Source organism: Meriones unguiculatus, chromosome 11 (genome assembly GCF_030254825.1).
Source record: "Meriones unguiculatus strain TT.TT164.6M chromosome 11, Bangor_MerUng_6.1, whole genome shotgun sequence".
In the NCBI taxonomy this organism is placed as follows: domain Eukaryota; kingdom Metazoa; phylum Chordata; class Mammalia; order Rodentia; family Muridae; genus Meriones; species Meriones unguiculatus.
This window is the reverse complement of record NC_083359.1, coordinates 42,700,609-42,728,087: the sequence shown is the minus strand read 5'-3', so window position 1 is coordinate 42,728,087 and position 27,479 is coordinate 42,700,609. Positions and strand designations below refer to the sequence as shown.

Genomic DNA, 27,479 nt, shown 5'->3' with positions numbered 1-27,479 from the left:
TGACCGGACCAGCAAGCCTCGCGTTGAAACCACCACTATAGAGTAGAAGGCGGGGCCTTGGAGAAGGAGTCTGGAGAAAAAGGGAATAAAAAAGGTGGGGGCGGGGTCTGAAGGGAGGGGCGGGGCCTGGAAAAGATAGGCCCTTGAGAAGTCCAAGAAATAGTAGGACATAGCCATGTCAAGTTCCCTGAACTGTGTTTTTCCCCTATGAATGTAAAACTGTACCTTTATTGGAGTCTAAGAACTTCTTTTTCAGAGCTCTTAAGATTTTCAAGCTATAGTGATAGTTTCCTGCTGAAAGAGTACCCTTCCCAGCTTCCTTTGCAGACTTCAAAATTATTTCCACTCCTAAAGCAGCCATATCTGATCTTCTGTGGGCGTCTTGGCCATTCAGATGCTTAGGTAACAAAAAAATGGCCCCTCGACGTGAATAAACAGAGTCCTGGCTAAGATCAGACAAAGCCTCTCTTTCCGCCTTCTCCTTCTTTCCGTCTCTCCACAGCTGCTTTAATAATCTAACAAATGAGGTAAAATTTTGGATGAGAGGCTGTTGAGAAATGTCTTCAGGTAAAGGTACTTGATACCAAGACAAGAGTTCTATCTCAGGAACCCACAGGATGGAAGCAGAGAAGAGAACCAATATTCTATGACACTTAGGCTGTAACACAGAGAACACACACACACTAATTAAATAAAAATAATTTGGATGAATTTCCTAGTTATGTTGAGGAAAGAGGCCATTCCATGAGGAGTGTACACACGAGATCATGGATACACATGGAAACTGATCTTTATTGGTAGAAGGAAAGAACCTATAGGGCCTCTGGCTGATCATGCTATGTTTAACAGAGGTGCCTCCCTGTGAGAAATTTTGTTTTTTTTAAATGCTTATCTTTTTCATTTCTTAAGATGCATGCATATTGAGCCAGGCTCAGGGCCCATGCCTGTAATCCCACCACTCAGGAAGGCAGAGGCAGGCAGATCTCTGTGAGTTCAAAGCCAACCTGGTCTACAAAGTGAGTCCAGTACCCAGAGAAACCTTGTCTCAAAAAGAAAGAAAGAGAGAGAGAGGGGGGTGCATGCATGTTGAATACAACATTTCAAATATAAAAGAGAGGAGCCAGGCATGATACCACATACCTGTAACCCTAGCACTTTGGAGGAGTAACAGAAAGATCAGGAGCTCAAGGTCAAGGTCATCCTTACCTCCATAGAGACCAGCCTGCACAGCTTAAGACCAGATCTCAAAAAAGTATGGAGCTATAGAAACGGTTCAACGGCTAAGAGCTCTTGCTTGTAGTCATGAGGATGGGAGTTCAGATCCTACACCCATGTAACAAGCTAGGGGTCACCTCCAAGCCTATAATCTCAGCTTTGCGGGGACAGGGACAAGAGGATAGCTAAGGCTGCTGGCTTCCAACTTATCAGGGAAAACAGGAGCCTCAAGTTTAGGGGGAGAAAGAATAGGCAGCCGAGTTACAAAGGGAGATGCTCAGCGCCCTCTCTGCCTGGTATATACACAAGCAGAGATACCTGTGAGCTCACTCATGCACACACACACACACACACACATAGCCAGCAGGCCAGAAGAGGGCACCAGATCTCACTACAGATAGTTATGAGCCACCATGTGGTTGCTGGGAATTAAACTCAGGAGCTCTGGAAGAGCAGGCAACGCTCATAACTTCTGAGCCATCTCTCCATCCCACAAATAAATCTTTTTAAACTAACTAGATAAATGAAATAAAAAACAGAAAAAGATAAAATGAAATAAGACAGTTAAAAAACATAGATCTTTATTTGCATGTATTGGTTACACAAAGTCAGAGGATCACTGCATTTTATTATGAGAGTGTTTTGTTTTATTTTGTTTTTTATCCTGTGTGTGTGAATGTGTTTGCCTGCATGTACACATTGCATTGTGTGCCTGCAGAGGTCAGAAGAGGGCGCTGCATCCTCTGAAAGTGGAGTTATGAATAGTTGTGAACTGCTATGTAGGTGCTGGGAACCAAGCCTCTCTATGCACACATGTAGCGCACATAGATCTTACTCATTGTTCTTAATAGTCTCCATAAACATACCTTCACTACTCTTTATTGGCCATATAAAACTCCTGGCGAAGGCCTGCTGTCTGCACTGAGATGGAACCTCAGGAGCTTTCCAATCTGCATTTCCTTGATGGCAAAGGTTGGCTAAAACATGCCTTCACATAGTGAATTTAGAAAAATTTCTTTGCTTTCGAACTGTGTCTGAAACGTAAGTGCAGCTGCCTGTGGAGGCCAGAAGGAGATGTTGGATTCCTCAGAGCTGGAGCTAGTGACAGCTGTGAGCCACCAGATGTGGGTGCTGGGAACCCAGTTCAGGTCCTCTGTAAGAGCAGTACCATTTCCTAACTGCTGAGCCATCACTCCAGCCCCATGTACTGACTTTCTGAAATCTCATGTGAAGAAGAAAAATCTCCCATCGGAGAGTTTGGGTCCCAAAGCAGCCACAGTGGAGTCTGTGGAGTGCCGCCTGACAGTCTTCATGCTGTGGCAGCCATGCTCTTGCTGAGAAACAGTGAGAGCATACGGTGACACTCCTGTGCCCCAGAGCCTCTGGTGGGAGCTGCTCCATCTCTTCTGAAGCATGCCTGGAGCCCAGGGGCCACCCCTGGACAAGAGTCCCAGTGTCCCCAGGGCTCAAGACAGGATATAACACTCTTCTTATTTGTTTTTCTTTTTTTTTTCTTTTATTTTTTTTTATCAGTTACATTTTATTAACTCTGTATCCCAGCCGTGTCCCGATCCCTCATTCCCTCCCAGTCCCTCCCTCCCTCCCTCCCTCATCTCCACCGTGCCCCTTTCCAAGTCCACTGATAGGGGGGACCTCCTCCCCATTCATCTGATCCTGTTTTATCAGGTATCTTCAGGACTGGCTGCAAAGCCCTCCTCTGTGGCCTAACAGGACGGCTCCTCCCTTCGGGGGTGGGGAGACCAAAGAGCCAGTCATCGAGTTCCTGTTAGAAATAGTCCCTGTTCCCCTCACTTTGGGAAACCAATTGGTTACTGAGCTACCACAGGCTACATCTGAGTGGAGGTTCTAGGTTATGTCCATACATGGTCCTTGGTTGAATGTCAGTCTCAGAAAAGACCCTGTGCCCAGATATATTTGGTCCTTGTGGAGCTCCTATCCTTTCCCCATCAGACTAACTCCCCTTCTTTCTTATGATTCCCTGTACTCTGCCAAAGGTTTGGTCATGAGTCTTTGCTTTGATTCTTATTTGTTTTTCATGATGGTCCATGACCTTGATTTTCACAGATTAAAAAAAATCAAGTCCACACCATTAGATAGTATGTTTTGGGGATGGAGAGATGGCTCAGCAGTTCAAAGCACTGTCTATGCTTCCAAAAATCCTGAGTTCAATTCCCAGTAATCACGTGGTAGCTCATAACCATCTATAATGACATCTGGTGCCCTCTTCTGTGTGTAGGCATACATTCAGGCAGAGTACTGTATAAATAATAAATACATCCTTAAGGGGAAAAAAAAAAACTTGAGCTACATTGTGAGTTTCCCTTCAGCTTGGGTTATGGGAGGAAGGGGGGTAAGCCCAGTCTCAAAAACAAAGAAAGAAAGTATTGGAGGCAGAGAAGGAGGCTGTGGCTTTCAGAAGAAAAGAAAGCTCTGGAGATATCAATCACTGCCCTCAACACTTGAGAAAAGCAATGTAAAGAAGAAAGCATTTGCCCTGGCTCATATGGTATAGTCCATGACAGTGAGAAAAGCGTGGCAGTAGGAGGCAGCTGGCCATATTGTGTCCACAGTCAGAAAGCAGAGAGCTATGAATCCTGGAGCCCAACTCACTTTCTCCTTTTTATTCAATCCAGGATCCCAGGATCCCAACCCATGGGATGGTGCAGCCTGCAGCTTGGGTGTGTCTTCACAACCAGTTAACAAAATCTAGAAACTCCCTCAAAAAGATACCCAGTAGATTGTTTCCCAGGTGATTCTAGATCCTATCAAGTCAGCAGTCAATATCAACTATCTCAAAGGGTAATGTGAGGGAAAAGCAGACCCACCTGGTGTTGGGGTTTGAACTGGTACTAGTGTTAATTACTGGCTCCCAAGATCCTGTCTCTACTCAGAAGAGCACATTCTCATGTAAACGTATCCTTGTGTAAAACTGCCTAAGTCATTATATCTGATTGGTTGATTAAACAGCCTATACCTGGGCAAGGCAGAACGGGGTAGGTGTGGCTAAGGTTCCCAGGCCTTTGGGTTCAAGAGAATCACAGGAACCAGACAATGGATGGATGGGAAGAGAAGAGGAAGGAGGACTCCAAGATGGGGAAGTGTGAAGAAAAAAACACGAGGGCTGAGAGGAAGGACTCCAATAATGGTGTGAAAAGGCCCAGATGAAGAATATAAGCAAGTACCATGGGATTATGGATGGAAAGTAGACCAGATGAGGAGGATTAAGGTGGATGGCATTGGATGGGGACTAGGAGATGGATGAGGTTATTGAGACAGTGTAAATTAAATATCTGCCTGGCCCAAGATAAATAAGGCAATTATAAATCTAATCGGTGTCTATGTCTTATTATTTGTGATAGCGGGTTGAATAATATTGCTGTGATAATTTTAGGGCTAATAAATATAGCCTAACACACTTTTTTTTTTTATAATACCCTGGGCAGAGTGGTCACTCCTCAGGTCCCTCGAGGCTCCCTGGCTAGATAGACTACATGGACTGTGGGGCAGCTGCAGCCTATGAGAAGCTGAGGTAGACGTAGCTCTCTTCAGAAACTTTTCAGATAAAGCTAGGAGCTGGGCCTGGCAGCGCACATCATTTTTGTTTTAATAAATGTATTCATTTCTTCATTTTACATCACAGCAGAATCATACCCTCCTGTCTCTTTTCCTCCCAGTTCTATCATCCTATCCTCTTTCCCTTTCCCCCCTCCTCTTCTCCTCAGAAAAGGGACCCTTCCCCTTACAAACCCACCCTGGGCCATCAAGTCACATCAGGACATAGTACACCCCCTTTTATTGTTGCCAGTCAAGGAAGCCCAGCTAGGGGAAAATGGTCCCAAAATCAGGCAACCAAGTCCATGTCAGATATGACTCCCGCTCCCCTTGTTGCTAGGGACCCACATGAGGACCAAGCTGCCCATCAGTTACATATATGTCGTGGGCCTATGTCCAGGTTATGAATGCCCTTTGGTTGTACTTCAGTCTCTGTAAACCCCTATGGATCTAGGTTAGTTGACACTATTGGTCTTCTTCAGGGGCTTTTGTCCTCTCCAGGACCTTCTATCCTTCCCTACACTCCTCCACAAGACTCACTCAGGTCCTCCTAATGTTTGACCGTGAGTGTCAGCATCTGTTTCATTCTGGGTGGAGGCTCTCAGAGGACAGTCATGCTAGGCTTCTGTCTGCAAGCATAGCAGAGTATCATTAATAGCGTCAAGGGTTGGCTTTCTTCAATGGGGTGAGTCTCAGGTTGGGCCCATCATTGGTTGGTCATTCTCTCTTTCTCTGCTCCATCTTTATCCTTGCACATTCTGTAGGCAGGGAAGATTTTAGATCGAAGGTTTTGTAGGTGGGTTGGTATCCCCTTCCTCCACTGAAAATCCCACCTGACTACAAGGTGGCCCCTTCAGTCTCCAAGTCAACAAGGTCCAGGGCAATGTGGTATCACTAGAGCCTAGCTGTCCCATCACAGCAAACCCTGGATATTCTAACACAGCCAAAGTACAAGAGGATGACCTTAAGTCCAACCTTATAAAGGATGACAGAGGCCATTAAGGAGTAAATTAATAAATCCCTTAAAGAAATACAGGAAAACACAAACAGGTAAAGGAAATGAATAAAACTGTTCAAAACCTGAAAATGAAAGTAGAAGCAATAAAGAAAAAACAAACCAAGGAAACCCTGGAGATGGAAAACTTAGGGAAGAAAATAGGAACTATAGAGGTAAGCATCACCAACAGAATGAAGGAAAGAATCTCAAGCGTAGAAGATACAATTGAAGAAATCAATACATCTGTCAAAGAAAATCGTAGATCAAAAAATTCCTGACACAAAACATCCAAGAAGTCAAGGACACTATGAAAAGATGAAACCTAAGAAAAATAGGAATAGAAGAAAGAGAAGCTTCCTGGCTCCAAGACCCAGAAAATATCTCCAACAAAATCACAGAAGAAAATTCCTCCAACCTAAAACAAGAGATGACCATAAACATACAAGAGGCCTACAGAACACCAAATAGATTAGACTGAAAAAGAAAATCCTCCTGCCACATAATAATCAAAACACTAAATGTGCAAAACAAAGAAAAAATATTGAAAGTTGCAAGGGAAAAAAGCCAAGTAACATATAAAGGCAGACCTATCAGAACCACACCTGACTTCTCAACAGAGACTATGAAAGCTAGAAGGGCCTGAACAGATGTCACACAGACCCTAAGAAAACACAGACATCAGCCCAGACTACCATATCCAGAAAAGCTTTCAGTCATCATAGATGGGGGGGGGGGGAACAAGATATTCCAAGACAAAAGCAAATTTAAACAATATCTATCCACAAATTCAGCTCTACAGAAAATACTAGAAGGAAAACTCCAACCAAAAAAGGTTAACTATACCCAAGATAACACAGAAAAAAATAATTCCACACCATAAAAGGGGGGGGGAGGGAAGAACACACACACACTAATACCACCAGTATCAAAATAACAGGAATTAACAATCATTGGTCATTAATATCACTCAACATCAATGGACTCAATTCCCCAATAAACAGACACAGGCTAACAATGAATGCAAAATTGGGATCCAATATTCTGCTGCATACAAGAAACACACATCGGTGCTTGCCTTTAATCCCAGCACTCAGTGAGGCAGAGGCAGGCAGATCTCTGTGAGTTCGAGGACCCCCGAGGCTACACAGTCTCAAAAAACAAAACAAACAAACAAAAACAAAAACAGATAAGGCCAGCTAGGATTCTTGAAAAGAATTTCAAGATGAATCAATAAGAGTTGAAATTTATTAAAAAAAAAAAAAACTTTTTAAAGCCAGGCATGGTGGTACACACCTTTAATCCCCACAGGAATCCCAGAGGCAGGAAGACCCCTGAGTTTGAGGCTACAAAGCAAGCCTAGGATAGCCACAGTTATTACACAGAGAAACCCTGTCTCAACACCACCACTACCACCACCCCCAAAAAAGAAAAGAAAACTTTTAAAGCCAAGCAGTGGTGACTCATGCCTTTAGATCTAGCACTCAGAAGACAGAGGGGCAGCCAACACTACACAAAGAAACCTTGTCTTTAAAATACCTACATAAATAAATTAAATAAATAAATAAATAGGAAAAAAGAAAAACTTTTCATATAGATTTAATTGTGGGTAACAAGAAAAGAGGAGATGCATAAGAGAATGATAGAAGCATGTCCTCTAGGGTTGTTGCTTTTCCTAGAGAAGTGCTGCTGTGAGAATCATGGTCTCTCACTTCATAATTAGAGCACTGGAGACTTAACATAGCAAAAGCAAGGTAGTTTGTGACTTTGCAAAACTGGACATACCCAGCCAAGATTGTCTGGCATGCTGACTGAACACAGAAAACAGTTTTTATAATCCTAACACAAGCATCCTGTGGTAAATAAGAACGATCCCCACAGACACATATATTTGAATGCTTAGTCATCAGGGAGTGGCATCACTTAAGGATTGGGAGGTGTGGAATTGGAGGAAGTTTGTAACAGGAAATGGGCTTGGAGGTTTCAGAAGCCCAAGCCAGACCCAGTGCCTCTCACTTCCTGCTGCTTTCAGAACTCTGTTGCTCTAGTACCATGTCTGCCTACATGCCATCATACTCCCCACCATGATGATAATGGACTAAGCCTCTGAAACTGTAAGCCTCAATTAAATGCTTCTTTTATAAGGGTTTCCATAGTCAGTTAGAACACTGACTAAGACAGAAATTGATACCAGGAGTAGGGTATTGATGTGGCAAGCCCGACATGCTGTTTGTTGATGGAATGTGGACTTTGGATTAGGAAAGCAGTGGAACGCCTTATGTGAGGCTTAATGGGCCATGCTAATAGGAGCATGAAAGACAATGGTGCTGAGGGTGATTGGAACTGTGGGGGCCTAGGCCAAGAGGTTTCAAAGGAGAAGAACATTAGTAGGTGGCCTAGAAACCATTCTTATGATATTTTGGTGAAGAACATGACTGCTTTCCTCCCTTGTCCAAAAAATCTGTCTGAGGCTAAGTTGAAGAGTTTTGGATTAATAGTATTTTCAAAGGAGATTTCAAGATTGCATAGTATTGACTGTGTCATGTGGTTATTAGTAGTCATTCTTATGAAGATATAGATGAGAAGGAGAAAGCTAGGCAAGGAAAAATACAAAATGTACAGCTTGAGGAGATTAAGAGCACCAGGAAGTGTAGTGTTGGAGCCAAGCCCAGTGCTCAAGGAGATTTAAAAAAATTAAAGAAAAGCCTGGTGCTAAATGGAATAAATAAGTGGTGCCTTGGGGCAAGTCCCACCAAGCTAAACAAATTCTAAATTGTGAAAAGTAATTAAAAGGAAGCATAAGCAGTGGAAGGAACCCTCAGCAACAGAAAGCTGGTGCAGATGTAACTGAACAAGGGGAAAAAGTTCCAGCCCCATCAAGCAGCAGGACTTGGCAGCTTTGGCCATGGGTTTCTGGCTTTACAGTCAAGGATACAAGAAAGAGGTTGTGGAATCTCCCTTCACAGCCAAGGAAAGCCACTGAGGCCACACATGCATCAAGAGTGTCCCTTGGTATGGAGGCCCAGAGAGGCCAGGGCATAAAGATGTGAAGATAAAGACTAGATTGCGTTGAAGAACCCAAAATTGACACAGCTGTCTCTAATGAGAACAGTGAAAGTCATAAAGCCAGCACAGCTGCTTTGACAAAGATCCAACAAAGCTGAGCAGAGTGATGCAATCGCTGCTGCATGGTCTCCCACTTTTTGCCCTTGATATTCACGTTACATGTTTGGGGTGCTTTTATTATTTGTACAACTTTGGGATATTGGATTGATAGGATATTTCTAATGAGTCATTTACGACTTCTCCCGGGACTAGTGCCTCTATGCTACCCAAGAAAAGTCCTGAGCACGCTGCCCCTCCACTTAGAAATATCCTTATCTGACCTACCTGAAGGCCTTCCTTATGCCCTGGAGGTTGTGACTTAGAGATGCCAGAGACCTCCTTATGAGGCTCTGAGATACTCTTGGCACATCTGCTCCTGCACCTACTTGGGAACAAGATAATCAGAACAAAGTAAACTTAAAAGGTAAACAAGATTGGGGCGTAGAGAAGTTGGCAGCAGATCAAACTAAAAGCCTCTTCCTACTACTGATGGACAAAGAGTGGTGTGGATAAATGATAAGAGAGTAAACTATTAAGACTTACTTTTCTCAGAAAAAGTTAACACATACAGGGCCACTGTGGTGTCATATGACCAAGGAACAAAAGAATTGCAAGATTAGACATAGAAATAAATTCTACAGACAGCAGCTTTGGTATGAAGGTTTTTCCTGGGCCTATGATACTTAGCACTCTGATTATTAAAAGTTGATAATACACTGCTTGGGACATGATAATCTGCTTAGGCTGGCTTGAAGATTTTCTTTCTGTCTAGTGTCCTTGAAACTACAGGAACTACCAGCCAGAAGACAGGCTGTTGTGCTTTGGCAAAATATGCCCTGGAAACTACAAGACTGTTAAAAAATTTGGGTTATGGGGTTGATGAAGGAACATGGTTTTGATGACTAAACTCATATCCAAGAGGAAGTTGAAACATGTGTCTAGAAGCAAAATGATATGATCTATGTTTTGAAACAACATGCAACCCTGCCTACTGAGTTCTGTACAAATAAAAAGCACTCTGACTGCCAGTCAGTCAGGCTGCAAATCCCCCCTCCTCCCCCCCCCCACACCACCACAACCCTGTCCCTATTCCTCCCTCTCCACTCTGGAATCCACTCTGCTTCAGGCCTTGTTATCACTAGGGCCTGGACCCCAGCACAAAATGCTAGGGATGTCAGAGTCATAGAATAATGGACTAAACCTCTGAACTGTGAGTAAGCCCCAATTAAACATTTTTTTAATAAGAGTGGCTGTACCATGGTGTCTATTCACAGCAATAGGAACAGTGACTGAAACACTCTTTATTGGCTGCATGATCAGGAGGGTGAAATCTGGGTCTTGTCTTCCCCTCTGCCACTTATATTTGTCTTCTTACCATTGTGTTTTCTTCAACAAAAACCATGTATGGGTGTTAGGATTGTGTGGCAGAGTTACATGGTGGGTTCACAAATCATACCACGTGACTGTTTTCATGAGGGAGGTTTATTAAGGAAAGGGTCACAGAGAACATCTCTGGGCAGGGAGGGAGGGAGAGAGAGAGAGAGAGAGAGAGAGAGAGAGAGAGAGAGAGAGATGTTCTCTTATAAGGTGACTCAGAGCATGTACAGGTGGTTTCAGGTCTGTAGGTGGCTTCACAGATGCCTGGTATCCAGTTTGTCAGGTCCCTTGGGGCTGGCCATAGAGATGCCTGCTAACAAATCCCAATATTCCTCCCTTTTTGTTTTATTAAAAAGTGAGGCGCTAGGAAGGGATGATGGCAAGAGGACATAGGGGCATCCTTTGCTCTTCAAGCTACTTCCTGCTGATTAGAGACATTGTCATTCTCTGGGTATAGCTTGTCCCCACCATCAGAATTGATTGGAAGGTCAATGTCATCTTGTTCTGTGGGTAGAGGTTGATAATCCTATAAGAGTAACTGATTAATAGTTTGGTTAGAGAATTTTTGCATTTGTTGTTGGAGAATGTAGAGAGGAAGTTAATAAAGCAGGGTGCAAAAAGCAAAAGCAGGAAGGACCAGCAGAAGAGGTATGAGGAAGGGCAGAATCCATTTCAATATGGGGTTCTCGAAGGCCCAAGAGCTAGAGTCCACTTGGGAGGCTAGTGAAGGAAGCGATGTGTCACAACTGGTAGGTAGGGTAGCTAGAAGGAGAGAGGATGCTGGTGAGCTTGGGGTCAGGCAAATGGATGAGGTAAAGGAGACAGAGGCTCCCACTTTGGCTAAAAAGCCCTTTCCCAGTAAGGGAACTGGACAGGTTGGCATCACTAGAAAGGAATGAGTCAAGGGAACACCCCTGAAAATACAATTAAGTGGTGGAGTCTGGCAAGACTGGCAAGGCTGGAAAGGCTGTTTCCCTACCCCAACAATAAGGGAACTAGAAGGAGAGGATGGTTCCCAATACTCCATCAGGACTGAGTAAGTGGCTCTGGTGTCCACAAGGAAGGAGATGGGCTGCCCCAATACCATGATTACCCGTGGTTCCCTGCTAGTGATGGCAGTGGCCGGGCCTAGGGAACCTGGGCACCTTCAGCTGGCCGTAGCCAGGCCTAGGATATCGGCCAGAGGGCGATCTGGGAGTGATGCCCCCATTTCATGGAAGAAACGGTTGCATTCAACACCCCAATATCCCTCTTGGTGGCATTTTGGACATGGCCCAGGTGCCTTGGGGGGTGGGGTTAGGACAAAACTGGACCCAGTGACCTTCTTGACAACATTTGAAAAAGGGAGCCCATGGTCCTCAGGCCTTAGGAGGCAAGGAAGCCTGGGTAGTAGCTGAGGCAGGTCGGATGGCCTTGGCCAGCATTTGGTATTTTTGCTTGTGGGCTTTCTTATCTCTCCCATAGTACACCTTAAAGGCCAGCACTAAGACTTCTGCCTGTGGAGTCAGAGGTCCTCTCTCCAAGCATTTAAGCTTAGCCCTGATGTCGGGGTAACTCTGGGAGAAAAAATAGGTCATCAGAAGTTGCCTACCCTCTGTACCTTTGGGGTCTAGATTAGTATGTTGTAAGAGGGCCTTTGTAAGGTGCTTTAGGAATTGAGATGGGTTTTCATTCTTGTCCTGAATGATCTCCTGGAGCTTCTCACAATTAACTGACCTAAGGGCAGCCTTGCAGAGACCATCCAGAAGGCAGGTTGTGACCTGATCTCAAGCTAAAATGCCTTCCAGGGTATTATAATCCCATTGTGGATCCTGGTGGGGCACTACCTCAGCCCCAACCAGGTATGCTGTGTTTGTTTGGTAAACCTTATCTGCATGCATTCTAACCTGTTCCCAAACTCACCTGCATTCCTCAGGTAATAGGTTATTGGTAAGAATCATATATATCGTGGAAGGTAAGACTATAAGATTGAGTGAGATATTGAAATTATTTAATGAAAGTAGAAGGATGAGAGGTATAGGATCCTAGTCTCTTTTCTACTTGAGAAAGTTCAGTTAATGAGAAAGGAACATGCACCCTAACTAAGCCATCCACACCGGCTACCTCCCACAAGGGAAGAACTGAGGCTGGTTTATGCTGAGTAGAGGAAGCGGGCTTTGCTATAGAGTGAGAACGGGTAGCAGGGGGGCTAATAGCTGTTGGTGGGGTAAAAGTATGTGCCAAAGTAGGACAACTAGGACAGCCTGTTGCTGGGGAGGGGGTGAGGGCTCTGGAGAAGCCAAAGAGGAAGAGGAGGAAGCAGAAGAGGGGGGAGAAGACACCAGAGGTTGAGAATGGCAAGGTGGAGGTTCATCCTTGAAGTCAAAGGTAGAGAACTCTTGAGGTTGAGACTTTATAGCTAGAAGAAGTTGGGTGGGAGAACAGGAAGAACAGAGAGAAGGTTTAGAGTGGAGGAGAGAGAATGCTTGAACATAAGATACCTCCTTCCATCTACCAGATCACTGACAGTAATTAAAAAGATCCCATAAAATATTGGGATTTAATGTGCTGTTAATTAGCCAATTTGAACCGTTATCTAAGGAATACATAGGCCAAATTTTATCACAGAGGCGTATGAGCTAAGAGTCCTTCAACTCAGGCTCCATGTGTAGGATTTTTAAATTCTCCAGAAGACATCCATCCCAGTGGGGATGCGGGAGAAATGGACAAATGGGCATTTCTCATTGTGGGTAGGAGTCAGCGACCTGCCAGAGGCATCTGAAAGACAAGGTTCGTCTCTGTAGAGTATGGCCCTACCTAATCCAACAGCTCATCAGCATCGGCCAGAAGCCAAAGGCACAGCTGCCCATAGGAGACACAGTTTACCTAGCACTAGAATTTTTTTTAGTCGCGCATGAGAGGGGGAGAAACCATGCATGTAAAAGGGGAAAAAAAAATTTCACCCAAGGGAAAGAGGAAGCCCTAAATGGAGGTCAGCAAAAAGGCTCAACTGTAGCCAGTGAAGCCCTTGGTTGGGGGTTTTTCCATCTCAAAGGGTAGTAGAAAGTTGCTGGATGCTCAACAGTCAATTTTCCCCTACCAAGAGAGGCGTTTATGCTGACCAATGAGGGGAACTCACCAATTCAGCAGGTGTTGCATGCAGCAGATAGCAATCTGGTTGCCAGAAAGTGGGTTGCAGGCAGATTTGAAATGAAATGGGTTTCCAGCAGTCCAGGGGGGTGCCGGCACCAAAAAGGAACCAGCACAAGGCGTGGCCGCTGGAGGCACCTGTTTCCAGCCAAGTGCACCAATATTAGGCTTGTACAGCAAAGTTACAGGGTGGGTTCACAAATCATGGCACAAGACTAGTTCCACGTGCAAGGTTTATTAAGGGAAGGGGTCACAGAGACCATCTCTGGGCAGGGCAGGAGAGAGAGAGAGGTAGTGCAAGTTCTCTTATAAAGGACTCAGACCCTACGCAGATGCTTTCAGGTCTGTAGGTGGCTTCACAGATGCCTGATATCCAGTATTTCGGGTCCCTTGGGGCTGGCCATAGAGGTGTCTGCTTACGGATTCCAACAAGGGGTCTATCTATGGTTTACATCCTGTTGATGTCAAATCATCTCGGGTACATGGCCTCATCATGTCTGCAGATCATTAGGCAATCTTGGTAGCTAGTAATTTACCACTCCCACCATCTAGTTTTAGGGGCAGTGGTTAGACCAACAATTTGGAGGGCAGTCGCTAGCAGGCCGCCAGCAGCGGACCAGTGCTTTCTGTTTACTCATAGTCGGACCTACGCTGGCCCACGCTGCTTTCATTTTTGAAAATGAACCACTAGGTTTTATTTCTTGGACTCTGTACCACTGGTCTACATCTCAGCACTCTTTTTATGTTTTTTAAATTTTGGGTCAGTAACGTTAAGTTGCACTGGCTAATCCTGAACTCACTGTATATTCCAAGCTGTCCTCAAATTTGCAGGTGACCCTCCTTTCTCACCCTCCCAAGTTCAGTGATTACAAGAATGCTCCACCACACCCTGCTTTGTAGCTTACCTCCTGTCTTAGTGAAAATGTCCATTGCTGTGAAAAGACACCATGACCAGAAACTCTTAAAAAAGAAAACTTATTTTGAGACAGGGTTTTTCTGTGTAACCCTGGCTGTCCTGGACTCACTTTATAGACCAGGCTGGCCTCAAACTCAGAGCAATCTGTCTGCCTCTGCCTCCCTGATAAAAGAAAACATTTCATTGGGGCTGGATTACAGTTTCAGAAGTTTAGTCTATTGTTGTCATGGAGAAGCATGGCAGCGTGCAGGCAGACATAATGCTGGAGAAGGAGCTGAGAGTCCTACACATTAATATTTACTATTGATACATCTTTTAGTAAAGCTGCGGTTAATCCTAAACAGCTGTTTAACTAAATCACCACACAGAGACCTGGATTTATTTAGTTAACCTAGAACACAATGCTGGGAAACAGTTACTCAATCCTAAACCTCCAAGCCTGCATAGTTTCATACCATTCAGATTCACCCATAGTACTTGCTTTTAGTGATATCTTAGGTCCAGTCCATCTCTCCACGTCGTTCCAAGACCTCTCCTCTAGCCTCTCTCTCCCAGCTCTGCTCCTCTTCTTCCTCTTACTCCTTCCTCTCCTCCTGCTTCCTTCCTCTCCTCCCACTCTTGAGCCAGGATGTCCCACCCTATCCTCTCCATTGCTCAACATTGTGGCTGGTTTAATTGACAAGTTGGTGAGAACAAATGGTGGCATGTTTACACAAACTTGAGACAGGTGATGCTTAGAACATCACAATGGAATGTCCAGCTTGAAACCAGATAGTGGCAGGGAGAAATAAACATTTAAATGAACAAGGGTAAGGTGTATACATTTCAAAAGAACATTATACCAACACCTTCTGTCTTAGTGAAAATGTCTATTGCTGTGAAAAGACACCATGACCAGAAACTCTTAAAAAAGAAAACTTATTTTGAGACAGGGTTTTTCTGTGTAACCCTGGCTGTCCTGGACTCACTTTAGAGTCCAGACTGGCCTCAAACTCAGAGCAATCTGTCTGCCTCTGCCTCCCTGATAAAAGAAAACATTTCATTGGGGCTGGATTACAGTTTCAGAAGTTTAGTCTATTGTTGTCATGGAGAAGCATGGCAGCATGCAGGCAGACATGGTGCTGGAGAAGGAGTTGAGAGTCCTATTTCTGATCCCAGGCAGCAGAAGGAGACTGCCACACTAGGCCTAGCTTGAGCATGTGAGACTTCAAGGCCCACCTCCACAGTGACACACTTCCTCCAACAAGGCCACACCTACTCCAACTGAGGGACCTTCTGGGAATGAGAAACAACTGTGATTATTTGAATTGAAGCCAGGTGCAGAGAGCTCTTGAAGGGTGGGGTGAACTGTTCTGAGAAACAACCAGCTGTAAACTATCTACAACCAGCTGTAAACCATAGAGCAAAAGTGACCTGACCTGTGCTTTGCATGTTTGGGGTCATCTCCTATCTTTGGAGGGGCGACCCTATCGAGATAGCAATAAAACCTCTTGCTTTTGCATCGAGCTGTGGTCTGTGGGCCTTCTTGGGAAGGGGGCGATCCTGAGCAGTGAGACTCCAGGTCTTACACAACAAAGCTGCACCTCCTAATAGTGCCATTCCTTATGGGCCAAGCTTTCAAACACATGAGGCCTTAGGGGCCATTCCTATTCAAACCACCCATCTTTACAACTTCAATTCTGGTTCTACTAGTTAAGTGCCACTCTGAGAAAGCTTGTGAAAACAAGTGTGTCTGCCAATGAGCTAGTTCCAAACTTATTTAAATCAAGCAAACTTGTGAGGCATAGTGGCACATACCTTTAATTCCAGCACTCGGGAGACAGAGGCAGGCAGATCTCTTGAGTTTGAGGTCAGCCTGGTCTACAGAGTGAGTTACAGGACAGCCAGGGCTACACAGTGAGATCCTCGGTCGGGGATGGGGGCTTTGGATATTTTAGCTTCAGTCACCATAGCTAAGACAGCAATGGAAAACTAGACTGGGAAAAATAAAGGGGCTGGGAAGACAGTTCAGACAGTGAAGTGCTTGCCAACCAAATATGAGGACTTGAGCTCAACCCCCAGAACCTAAAAAGCCAGGCGTGACGGTGGCCACGCCTTTGACCCCAGCACTTGGGAGGCAGAGGCAGATGAATCTCTGTGAGTTCAAGGCCAGCCTGCTCTACAGAGATAGACCAGGACAACCAGGGCTATCCAGAGAAACCCTGTCTCCATAATGACATGCTTGCAGTCCCAGAACCAGAAAGTGGAGACAGGAGAATCCCTAGGGCTTACTGGCTTTGACTACCTCACAAATCCCAGGCCAATAAGAGGCTCTACCTCCAAAATCAAGGATGGCTCCTACACAAGGATACCAGAAGCTGGACTCTATCTTCCACTGGCACACACACACCTACAGGTGCATTCACCCACACAAACTCACACCCATACACCCATACACCCATACATAAAGACAAAAGTGGATTCCCTGCCCCAATCAGCAACTAGCAAACCTGATATTCAGGAATGGCCCAACCATGCTCGGGGCCCTGTGGCTGACCACCCTGAGGTCCTGTCCTGCCACTTGTCTCCAACTCTTCCTGGGGAAGAGGGGTGGAGGAAGAGGCGGGAACAAGGCATTTAGAGGATCTCAGTAAGTGCCTGCCACTACAGGGTGTGACCATCCGCCAGCAGAAAATTGTTAATGGCAAGGTTCAGGCTGCTTCTTTTCCTGCTGCTGGCTCTGCCACCACAGCCCTCCTCACTGCCATGGCCAGCCACTGCACAGGGCACCATGGCCGGCCTGATCCTGACAGCGCTGGAGAAAGCCACCTTGTTCCTAGAAGACAGGCTGCCCTCAATCAACCTGGACGGTGTGGTGGGATTCCAAGTGCTGGAAGGTATGTGAGCCTTGCTTCCAGATGGCTGGTAGGAAAACCAGTTCCCCCAGAACCTGAAACCCAAGCGATTTCCCTTGGGTAAGATGAGGACCCAGGGCACTTCCTGATCGTGTGGTTCTCTGCCAGCTCTTATCGAACTTTGTAGAATGACAAAGGACTTAAAGGCAACATGAGAAAGATTTGGAAATTATAGTCTCAGGAGAAAAAGATTCCCTTGACAGCCCTTCCTGACAAGCTGTGAACGCAGTGTGAGCCCTTTTAATGGTCCTTAAGGAAAAGTCAGTCCCCTAAGGGTGGCTTCAGACAAAACAGGAACCCTCCCCCATCCTGGTTTCCTCCCCTCCTGTCAAAGGCAGCTAAAGGTCCTGAGAAAATAGCCAAGTGTTTGTTAGCATTGGGAGGCATAAGCTCCGTATGGAGCGGGCTGGACACTTGCCAAGACACTCAGGACACAATGGTGTGCCCGCACACAGACGGGTACACCTGTAGTGAGCAGGAGCCCACCGCCCAAAGTGACAAAGGGCCCTGCCGGGTGTCTGCCTGGGCTTGGGAAGTGGGCATCTCCACGGAGACCCTCATCCTCTGGGCTGAGACTAGTGAGAAAGAGACAAACACAGCAGTGCCAAATTCCTCTAAAGATTAAGACGTATAAGCTAGGTGTGGTGATGTGTACTTGTTAATCCCAGTGTGCAGGTGGCAGAGGCAGGTGAGTTTTTGTGAGTTTGAGGCCAGCCTAGTCTATATAGTGAGTTCCAGGAGAGCCGGGACTACACAGGAGCCTCTCTCTCAAAAGTAAAATAAAATAAAATAAAATAAAATAAAAGAGGGAAGTCCAGCACAGAAACAAAAGAGGGAGAAGGAGGAGAAAGAGGGAAAAATAATAGTTATAATTTTCCTAGGGCTGGCTTTTCTGTTAGGCAGAGCAGGTACAGTGCCTAACTCCCTCCATATTTTTATGAAGATGTCTCTTTTTTGTTGTTTGTTTGTTTCTCTGTGTAGCCCTGGATGTTGTGCAACTTGCTCTGTAGACCAGACTGGCCTCAAACTCAAAGGTTCATTTGCCTCTGCCTCCCAAGTGTTGGGATGAAAGGTGTGTGCCACCATGGCCCAGCAAGATATCTTAAATGGTAGGGGAGTAGACACCGGCCCTAAGAGCAAGTTCACACCACCAGAGGTCTACCAATCTAGACTCCTCCCTACCTATCCTTTACAGAGAGCAGGGTGCCAAGTCAATACAGAAGCTGAACATCATTAACTGTTTCTTTTGTACAATAGAAGATTATAAGTCTCTACACATTAGTTCATTTAATCCCTAAAACACCCCCATGAAATAATAATTTGTGATGATGACAGAGGGAAATTGATTTTTTTTTTCTGGCCAGTTTTTGAGAAAGCATAGAGAATCAAGATTTGAAGCCAAGCCCAATTCTAGAATCCAAGCTCTTAGCCACACCCACAGCCCTGATCAGCTTTACGGAAGCCTGATTTCTACTGAGGGCCATGAGTAAAACCGAGGGCATTTTCCCTGCACTCGTGCTTGGTCAGATGTTAGGCTGAATGACTTCTGACCTCCCCTTTCAGTGCAACTTCGAGGAGTCCAGGAAAAATGGAATCTCAACCCCTTGCTGCAGCCACTCAGCTTACGTGCTGGACAGCTGGCCAACACACTGTCTGCTCTCCTCCAAAAATCCATCTTCTACCTCAAGCAGAGTGACCCCACATATCTAAGAGGTAAGAGCAGGGTGGGCCTATGGCATCAAAGGGAGCATCTGGGGTGTTCCTGAAAGGCTTGGGTAGGGCCGCCTCCTGAAGCAAGGCAGATCAGGGCAGCCCATATCAGTCGTCAGGAAGCCACAGGTGACCCAGTCACTTCCTGGTTTCAGGCAGGTCTGACGTGACCTGCCTTCACCGCTGGGATATTAAAAAGGTGTTCATTGTTTTGTACAGAGAACCTTAACCCTACCACTTTCTTGCATCAAAGTCCAACTCATTGTCCCCTTTAAAGATCCCACAGAGGCTTCCAGCCTATAAGCCTGACTTATCTGTTCCTGCTGGGGATGGGGACATGTGTAACACCTGTGCCAGTTGTGTAACACTTTTCTTGGGGAGACATGAATGTCTTTTTGTCCCAGATAGGGGAACAATAACAAATCAAAACAGTGAGTTATCAGGGTTACTCGCAGAAGTATGGAGTCATTGAAAGCCCATCCCAGCATGGACGATGACTTTTACCAGCTGGAACTGTTATCATCTAAAGGTCTAGATCAGGTTCGCTTTCTCTGCTAATTAAAGAATGAAAAGGCAGGAAAACTCCGGAGCACAACAGGTCACAGCAGGGAAAATCTCAGAGAGCAGAATCAGCAGGTTAAGAGTGAAGGGGTGTGCACAGAAAGGGACACAGAGGGATGGCCCCCTTGCAAGGAAGGCAGGGGATGCTCTTCTGAGGGTCTGGGGGTTTTAAGAGTCCTTGGTGAGCTGGAATGAGCATTCTTCCCTTAATTTAGGATTGGTCAGTTTAGATAAAGAAAGGGAAGCTGAGAAGCCCATAGCTTTAGGTCAACATATTCTGGTCCAGCCTTGAGCATATCTGAACAGCCTGGGCCAATCAGCCAGAAAGGAGGACCCACACGTAAGAGAAAAAGCCTTAGACTCAGGCAGGTAAGGAAGGTGAAGCAGAAGCCGTAAGTTTATCTCCTTGAACATCCATCTAAGGCCCCCTTCCCTATCTGCCTGTCAGAGCTATCTAATTCCCAGTCCCTGGAAATCAACAAGCTCCCTGATTGACTTGTAGTTGGCCTGGCAGGTCACATTCTCTTCCAGGCAGCCTGGATGATTTCAGCTTCCTCCACAGTCTTACTGCACAGATGAAGCTGTGTGGTGATGAGACCAGGCCCTGAACACTGTGCCAGCCTCCTCAGAAGCCCCTGGCTGGTCGCTGAGTTTATAAGAATTCCACCTTTGTACAGCCCCACCCAGGAGGTCTGGGGCCGTCTATCAACACCTCACACTTCCAGGGAATGTTGTAGATCTAGGCAAAGCCTGTCCATAAATTCATGCTATTGACCGGGGGCATGTTCCTTTCCTAGAAAATGAGAAGCTTCATGCATTTCAGGGTCATAACAGCCTCCCCTCAAATATTTTTAAAGAGTATTTACATGTTTGAGTGTTCCATGTGCATATACGTCTGAATACCACATGCATGCCTAACATCCTACACCCTATTAGTTAGGGAAGATGTTCTGCTTTTGTTGTTTTAGAAAAGGGCACCAAGGACTAGAGATGCAGCTCAGTTGGAGAGTGCTTGTCTAACACATAGAAAGCCCTGGTCCCCACCCAGCACCGTATAAACCAGCTGTGGTGATAAAATGCCCATAATCCCAGCACTTGTTGAGGTGGGTCAGGAGTTCAAGGTCATCAGCTGTACAGTGAGTTTGAGGCCAGCCTGGGCTACATGAGACATGACAGAAAAGGGTAACTGGTGTGACTCAAACCTCCTGCTCCATCAGGCAAGGCTCAGACAGACCTGCCACCTGTCATGGGATTAGGTTCCAGGGAGGGTATCCTGCCAATGGTATGGTAATTTGGGAGGAGGGACTCAATGCCTCCATAAGATTTGCCTGTAGGAGGGTCTGCAGTGTTTTTTCTTGATTGATGATTAAGGCAGGAGGGCCCATCGCGCCATGGGTGGTCTCACTCCTGGGAGAGTGCCATAAGAAAGCAGGCTGAGCAAGCACTCTTTCACAGCCTCTGCACCAGCGTCTGCCTCCAGTTTCCTGCTCTGCCCTCACTTTCCTCAGTGATGGAGTGTGACCCAAGAGTTTTAAGCTGAAATAAACCCTTTTCCCCCAAGTTATGTTGAGCCGTGGTGTTTTATCACAGCAGTAGGAAACACAACCGTGACAGAAGCACTTGCACTTTCTGAGCTGGGAATAATCAGCAGTGCTGTAGCCCTTGGTTCCTGATCACTCAGCAACTTCCCACCTCTCCTTCGCTTCAGCGTTCCAGCCAAGCATTCAGCCTGGGTTTTGGAAGTTGCCCCATGCCTGGACACGCACCGATGCCTCCCTGGTGTATGCCTGGCTGGAGCCCCTGGACTTTTTCTCAGAGGACAGCAGTGATGCGTGCCTGGTGCAACTGCTAGGAACAGGGTGGGTACCCCATCTCCCCAGTACCCAAAAGCCCCATAGTGCCCCCTTGGCCACAACCAGAGCAAATGCAGGTGCATGCGCACAGGCACTCAGTGGCCCTCTCCCTTACCCCCCACTCCACAAAGACCAGATCTCACTTTTCCTGGACCATAGCATTTGATCTCCTCCCCAGAGTGGCTTTCTCTGAGTCCCTCTATACACAGGACAAAGCCCCAGTCCCCAGGGCCCCAAGCGCCTCCCATCCTGCCTCTGGAGACTCTTTACAGACTCCATGGGTCTAGGAAGGCAGTACTGATCTTACTTACTTCCCGTTTCTTCCGGCAGCAAGGCACTTTAGTGCAGGGGGAAGGGCAGACTGGAGGGGGCATTATCTTCTCAGCCTCCTTCAGAGAAGATACCAAGCCACAGCTGACCCACAGAGGGGCTGCACTCTAGATGGTGACCTATATTGTCATATAGGGTATGAATAAGTAAGTGTGTTGAGCCCTGACCACACTCCCCAAAGTGCTGGGTTTGAATAGTCCTTTATTTAGGACACTGATAGGAAAGGTATTTGAGGACTTCATGGAGCAACAGGAAGTCAGATGCTGTGGCTGTCCAAGCCCAGCACAGTTCAGCACTGTGTCCTCTGAGCTAGATTAAGACCAGGACAGAGCCAGTCATGATGTTATATATCTGTAGTCTCAGAACTCAAGGAGGCTGAGACAGGAGGACTGGACTGCAGAATAAGGCCTTGTCTCAAAACAAAGTAAGACCCAGGACACCTGGGCTTTATTTGGCAACCCTTGTACCCAGCCCAGAACCTTCACCCTAACAACCATGGAGGGAAACACAGGTTGGGCAGACCCCAAGTGGGATGGACAGGGAGCATTGTCCTCATCAGTCTGGGTTGTCCCCTCCCAGGACAGACAGCAGCCAGCCCTGCGGGCTCTCCAATTTCTGCAGAACTCTTATGACCAAGCCAGGCTGCTCAGGCTACAGCCTGTCCCACCAGCTGCTCTTCTTCCTCTGGGCCAGAATGGTAAGTGCTGAGCAGAGAAAGGAAGGCTGTTCTCAACTCCCTTTCTCCTACCACAGAATGGGGTGGTGACCCTGGGTGGCTCCCACTCTTTCTAGCAGCACGCGGAGCTGCCTTGGAGTCCTCGGTGAAGAGGTTAATATTTGCAGAGTGTCACCCTGTGTTCATTCTCATGTCAGACATTACCAAGCTGCGTTACCCACCAAAGCAAAACACCCTCTAGCACAAGCTCCCCCAGCAGTGTCCAACCTGTGAGCGCATCACGACACAAAACTGGAATTCTACTTAAAACATTATAACATTTCCTGAGATTCTTTTGTAAGTCTACAGTGGGATGATAGCAGCCCAGGATATCAAAACTTTAGACACATCTGCATGCCCTTCCCTTTCTGGAAAAAGACTTTGAGGCTCAGAAAAGCTAAATAGTGACCAAGCCCTGAATGTAAGCTGACTCCGGTGACCTGCAGAGAGAGGAGTGTGACCTCGGAGGGAGGACAGACCTCCTGCAAACACTGCCCTGGAGAACCAGCTCAGAGCTGCAGGCCTTCCCTGGCTGAGCATGTGTCTTGCACCACCTACTTTCTCATCTCCTGCTGTCTGTTCCTCAGCAAGGGTGCACGGAGGGGCTGTTCCAGCAGAGCCAGCAGTACATGAACATCTTCTGTGCCAATATGATGGACCTGAACCGAAGAGCAGAGGCCATCGGATACACCTACCCCACCCAAGACCTCTTCATGGAAAACAGTGAGCCCAGCCTTCTGCCCTCAGTGTAGAGTAGCGGGGTGTTGACAAGGGGGCCTCATGCACACACTCAGGATTGCTAAATGAAGCAAGTAAACACAGAAGGTACAGGCCTAGGGAGATAGTTTAGTCGGCGAAGGGTGCTCTGCAAGCATGAGGAACTGAGTTTGATCCCTAGCACTCCTGTGAAAACACCAGGTTTTCATGAAGAAGGCTGAGAGAGGCAGCTCCCTGGGGGTGCTGGGGAGGTAGAGACAGGTGGACCCCCTGGACTTGGTGGCCAGCCAGCTTAAGTGACTGGGTAAGTCACAGGTCTCACCAAGACACCCTGTCTTGAAAAACAAGGTGGAACTGGCTAGATGGCTCAGGGAGTGAAAAAAAAAAAGTGCTTGCCTTTATGCCTGAGGACATGAATTCAGTCCCTGAGGTCTACATGGTGGAAGGAGAGAATCAGCTCCACGAGTTGTCCTCTGATCTCTACACATATGCCTTCACACGCACACACATGCCCACAAACAATAAGAAAATAAATAATGTAATAAAAAATAAGGTGGACAGCTCTTTAGGAATGATGCCGTAGTTAACCTATGACCTCCAAATACATGCACACATGTTGCTTATTAGGGGCTTAAATGTAACTGACCATTGTGTGTCTACATGCCACAGTGACTGCTTCTTGTCCCCCTAGTCTGATCTACTGGGAAAGTTCTGGACAGACTGATCAGCTGTCACACAGACCCTAACCCTCAAGGTCTTGGAGATAAAGAGAAAGAGCCCCTGGGTGTCTGTTCCTTTGCTGGGGCAACATCCCCATGAAGCCTGACTCTCACAGCCCCGTGATAGCAACAGACTAGGGCCTGGGAACCCCTGGTGGCCGAGACAAAACCTCCTTCCTGCCCCTGGAACCCTAGAGCAGAGGCAGCAGAGACAGGCCCTTTGAAGCAAGGCATGGTGGCACATGCCTGTAATCCCAGCACTCAGAGAGGCAAAGGCAAGCAGATTTCTGTGGGTTCAAGGACAGCCTGGTCTACAGAGCAAGTCCAAGACAGCTAAGGCTACACAGAGGGGGAAAAAAGAACCCCCTTGTAGCCCCAGGGACATGGGAGGAGGTGGGAACAGGCCTACAGAGGGACCTTGGTGTGTTTGCAGTTATGTTCTGTGGTATGGCCGGCTTCTCCGACTTCTACAAGCTGCACTGGCTGGAAGCCATTCTCAGCTGGCAGAACCCCGAGGTGGGATGCTTTGGGAAACCTGGTGAGTTGCCGTCTACCCTAGCAGGAAACAGTTGTTGGTGGGGTCCCAGCTTCCAGGTCACTCAAGAAAAGGAGGTACCGGCACTGAGAACTGATGGTGATTTAGAACAAGTGAGCACACACATGGGTGTAGATGGGCTTGGCATTCTGAGAGTCCAGTTCAGCAAGTGGGAAGGCAGTCCTGCGGGACAGCTTGGCCCACAGCACCTATCTTAACAAATTCATTCCTTCCTCATTTCCTGAGCATCTGTGGATGTGCCAGAGCTACCTAGGTGCCGGGGAAGGTCAGAGCAGAAGGAAAGGGGTAGAAACCCCCTGAACACACCAATAGGGGTCATGCCAACTTCCGCCAATGGCTGAGAAAGCAGAGAACACTGGGAAGGCTCTTTAGACAAAGCTGTCAGGGAGGCCACCTGGAGGAGGTATGTAGTTAAGGAGCCCCCGAATGAGCCTTTCCAACCTCGTGGCATGTGACTTCAGGTTGCCTTTGAGCTAAATCACTTTATTTTCTAAGCCTCAATTTTTGTAAGTAAATGAGCAGAAGCATCACCACTTTCTATGAACCCCTAGTTTGTGCCTGCCACAGGGTGGGCTCCTGGGGATGCCAGGATCTCTATCACGAAGCCTGGGGTCCTTCCGGCAGCAACTGTGTTTGAGATAAGAAGAAAGCTAAGATGATGTGGTGATGCAGCCCTGTCACCCTAGCCACTGAAGAGAGGGAGGCCAGAGGATCAGAAACCCGAGGCCTCCCTGGCCTTAGGGTGCATTTCAGGCTGGCCTGAGCAACTCAGTGAGATCCAGCCTCAAAATAACACTTTACAAAGGGATCAGTTTCAAGAAAACTTAGGGTGTAAAGGCCCTTGCCACCAAATCTGATGATCTGGACCCATGTGGTAGAAGAGAACTGATGCCCATATTTGTCTTCTGGCCTCTACATACACACTCACCCAAATAATTAAATGTAATAGTAATTTTATTTTTTAATTCATTTTTATGTGTATGAGTGTTTTGCCACATATATTACGTCCGTGTAACATATGCATGCAGTGCCCACAGAGGTCAGAAGAGGACTCCAGTCCCCTAGGACTGCAGTTACAGGTGGTTGTGAGTTGGCACATTGGTGCTGGGAATCAAAATTATCCTCTGGGAGAGCCGATAATCTTGACTGCTCAGTCATCTCTCCAGCCCTAATAATGATTTTAAAAGGCTGAGTGGTGAGCGAAAGACCACATGTGTAAGACCATAGATTCAACCCCAAGTACCACAAAAATAAATAAGTGAAAAGTTTCGAAAAAAAAAAAGCTTATAATGGGTGGCTTACATCTATTAGAATACAAATGTTTGGGGGGCTGATGCAGGAGGATTGCTACAAGTACACTGCCAGCCTGGGCTATAGAGTGAAAACCTATCTCAAAACAATAGCCTCGGCATGGAGGTCCATGCCTTTAATCCCAGCACTTAAAAAGCAGAGATAGGTGGATCTCTGTGAGTTCAAGGCCAGCCTGTTCTACAGAGTGAGTTCCAGGACAGCCAGAGCTACATAATGTCTCAATAACAAAAACAATATTACAATGGTTTATAAAATGCAGAGTCCTAGGCCCAACACTTAAAGTGAGTGGCCAAGCAGAGCAGACCCTTGCATTCCTCAAGCCCCTCAAGCGATTATGATGTAGCGGGGTGGAGCTTGGACACGTGTGGGATCTGCGCATTTGGGATCCCTCAGGTGGGATCTGTGGATAGGCACACAGAAACCCAGAGCATCTGGGTCCCTTGAGAGGTCAGGAGGGGAAAGGCTTGTTGAGTTAGTGCTAAAGTTTACCCTGAAAACCTCCCCTTTTGGCTCTTCTCCAGCCCCGAAAGGTGAACTTCCGGAAGTTCCACATCAGCACGGCAATCTGAGAAGAGTGCGAAGGCGGGAAAAACTGTTCACAGGTGACAGATACCCAGGGGCTCCCTTACCCAGCACCCAACTAATCAAGGCCTTTGCCTAGCTGGTGGTGGTTTTCCTCAGTATCAGGGGATAAAACCAAGGGCCTTGGGCATCCTAGCTGAGTGCTCTACCACTAAGCTCGCCCCACCTCTGTTTGCTCCCTTCCAACAGTTTGCACTCAGTAGAAAAAGGCCTGAGCCACTGATGAGTCCGCCTGCTTGTAGGAGCAAGGGTCAGCATCTATGATGGGCTTCTTAGTTTGGCATAGGATGTCAATATGCCCACGCAGTACCTGGTGGACTGGGGGAAGGGGGGAACTCATAAAGCATTTATGATGGAGTGTATTGAACAAAGAGCCAAATTTGCTCCCGGGACCTCTCTTCCTCCCCACAGATGGCTGTTCTTGCCACAACACAGCCACTGCAGTTGCAGCCCTGGGTGGCTTTCTCTACATCCTGGCAGACTACCACCCAGACAATGGAGAGCCACATCCACCCACACAGTCAGCAGCAAGCCACTACCAAGATGATGCTGCCATGCCTGGCATCCAGAGGATTGGCAGGCCCTTTACCAGTTCTCCTTAGGCCCTGGAGTCAGGGGTCACATGCTGACTGACGGGGCATTTGAGGAAAGTGACCAGCTGTGACCCCGTTATCACATCCATGTGTTTAAAAGTCTTGGGAAAGCAGGGCCAGGGAAGGCGGGTTGGAGAGTGGGGTAGACCAGATGTCAGCAGAATACATAAAGCACAGTAGTCTCGGAGCTAAGTCTTTTGTCTTTTGTGTACATGTGTCAGATCACTTGTTTGTTGAGACAGGGTCTCCCTGTGCATGGCTGGACTGGGACTCACAGAGTCCTGCCTGCTTCTGCCTCCCAAGTGCTGGGATTAAAGAGCATGTCCAGCTGTGTGTCAGATCTTGATGTGTAGTTCGGCTTGTGCTCATGATCCTCCTGTCTCTACTCTCCGGTGCTAGGATAACAGGTGTGTGCCAACATACCCTGTTAGGAGCTCAGTCTTGTTTTCTCAGCCATAAGGACAATCTTGGATGACTTCAGCATCTCTGTTTCAAGTCCCTGATCTCAGTCAACACAAATCCTGAATGGACCCAGGGTTCTACTCTGTTCTCTGCAACTGCGTCACAATAACAGGGTCTGGATGAATTATACACAATGGAAGTTGTCTTAGGGTTTTATTGCTATGAAG

The 27,479-nt window shown here is 46.8% G+C and overlaps 1 protein-coding gene across 1 annotated transcript; it reads left to right on the top strand.

The window, feature by feature from the left end:
* Window positions 1-16,953: 16,953 nt before the first annotated feature.
* C11H16orf89 (chromosome 11 C16orf89 homolog) lies at window positions 16,954-27,037 on the top strand. Its single transcript, XM_021632503.2, has 8 exons — window positions 16,954-17,185; window positions 18,767-18,916; window positions 21,183-21,333; window positions 22,237-22,354; window positions 22,960-23,095; window positions 24,242-24,346; window positions 26,197-26,277; window positions 26,669-27,037. The coding sequence occupies exons 1-8, from the start codon at window positions 16,990-16,992 to the stop codon at window positions 26,857-26,859; spliced, it is 1,128 nt and encodes a 375-aa protein (XP_021488178.1). The 5' UTR covers window positions 16,954-16,989; the 3' UTR covers window positions 26,860-27,037.
* Window positions 27,038-27,479: the final 442 nt, after the last annotated feature.

What these genes read in the sequence shown, in the direction of transcription:
- C11H16orf89 (XM_021632503.2), top strand. Translation starts at nt 16,990, where the DNA reads ATGGCAAGGTTCAGGCTGCTTCTTTTCCTGCTGCTGGCTCTGCCACCA. An exon ending in GTGCAACTGCTAGGAACAGG is followed by an intron (nt 21,334 to 22,236) that starts GTGGGTACCCCA and finishes GTCCCCTCCCAG; the next exon opens with GACAGACAGCAGCCAGCCCT. An exon ending in GCGGGAAAAACTGTTCACAG is followed by an intron (nt 26,278 to 26,668) that starts GTGACAGATACC and finishes TCCTCCCCACAG; the next exon opens with ATGGCTGTTCTTGCCACAAC.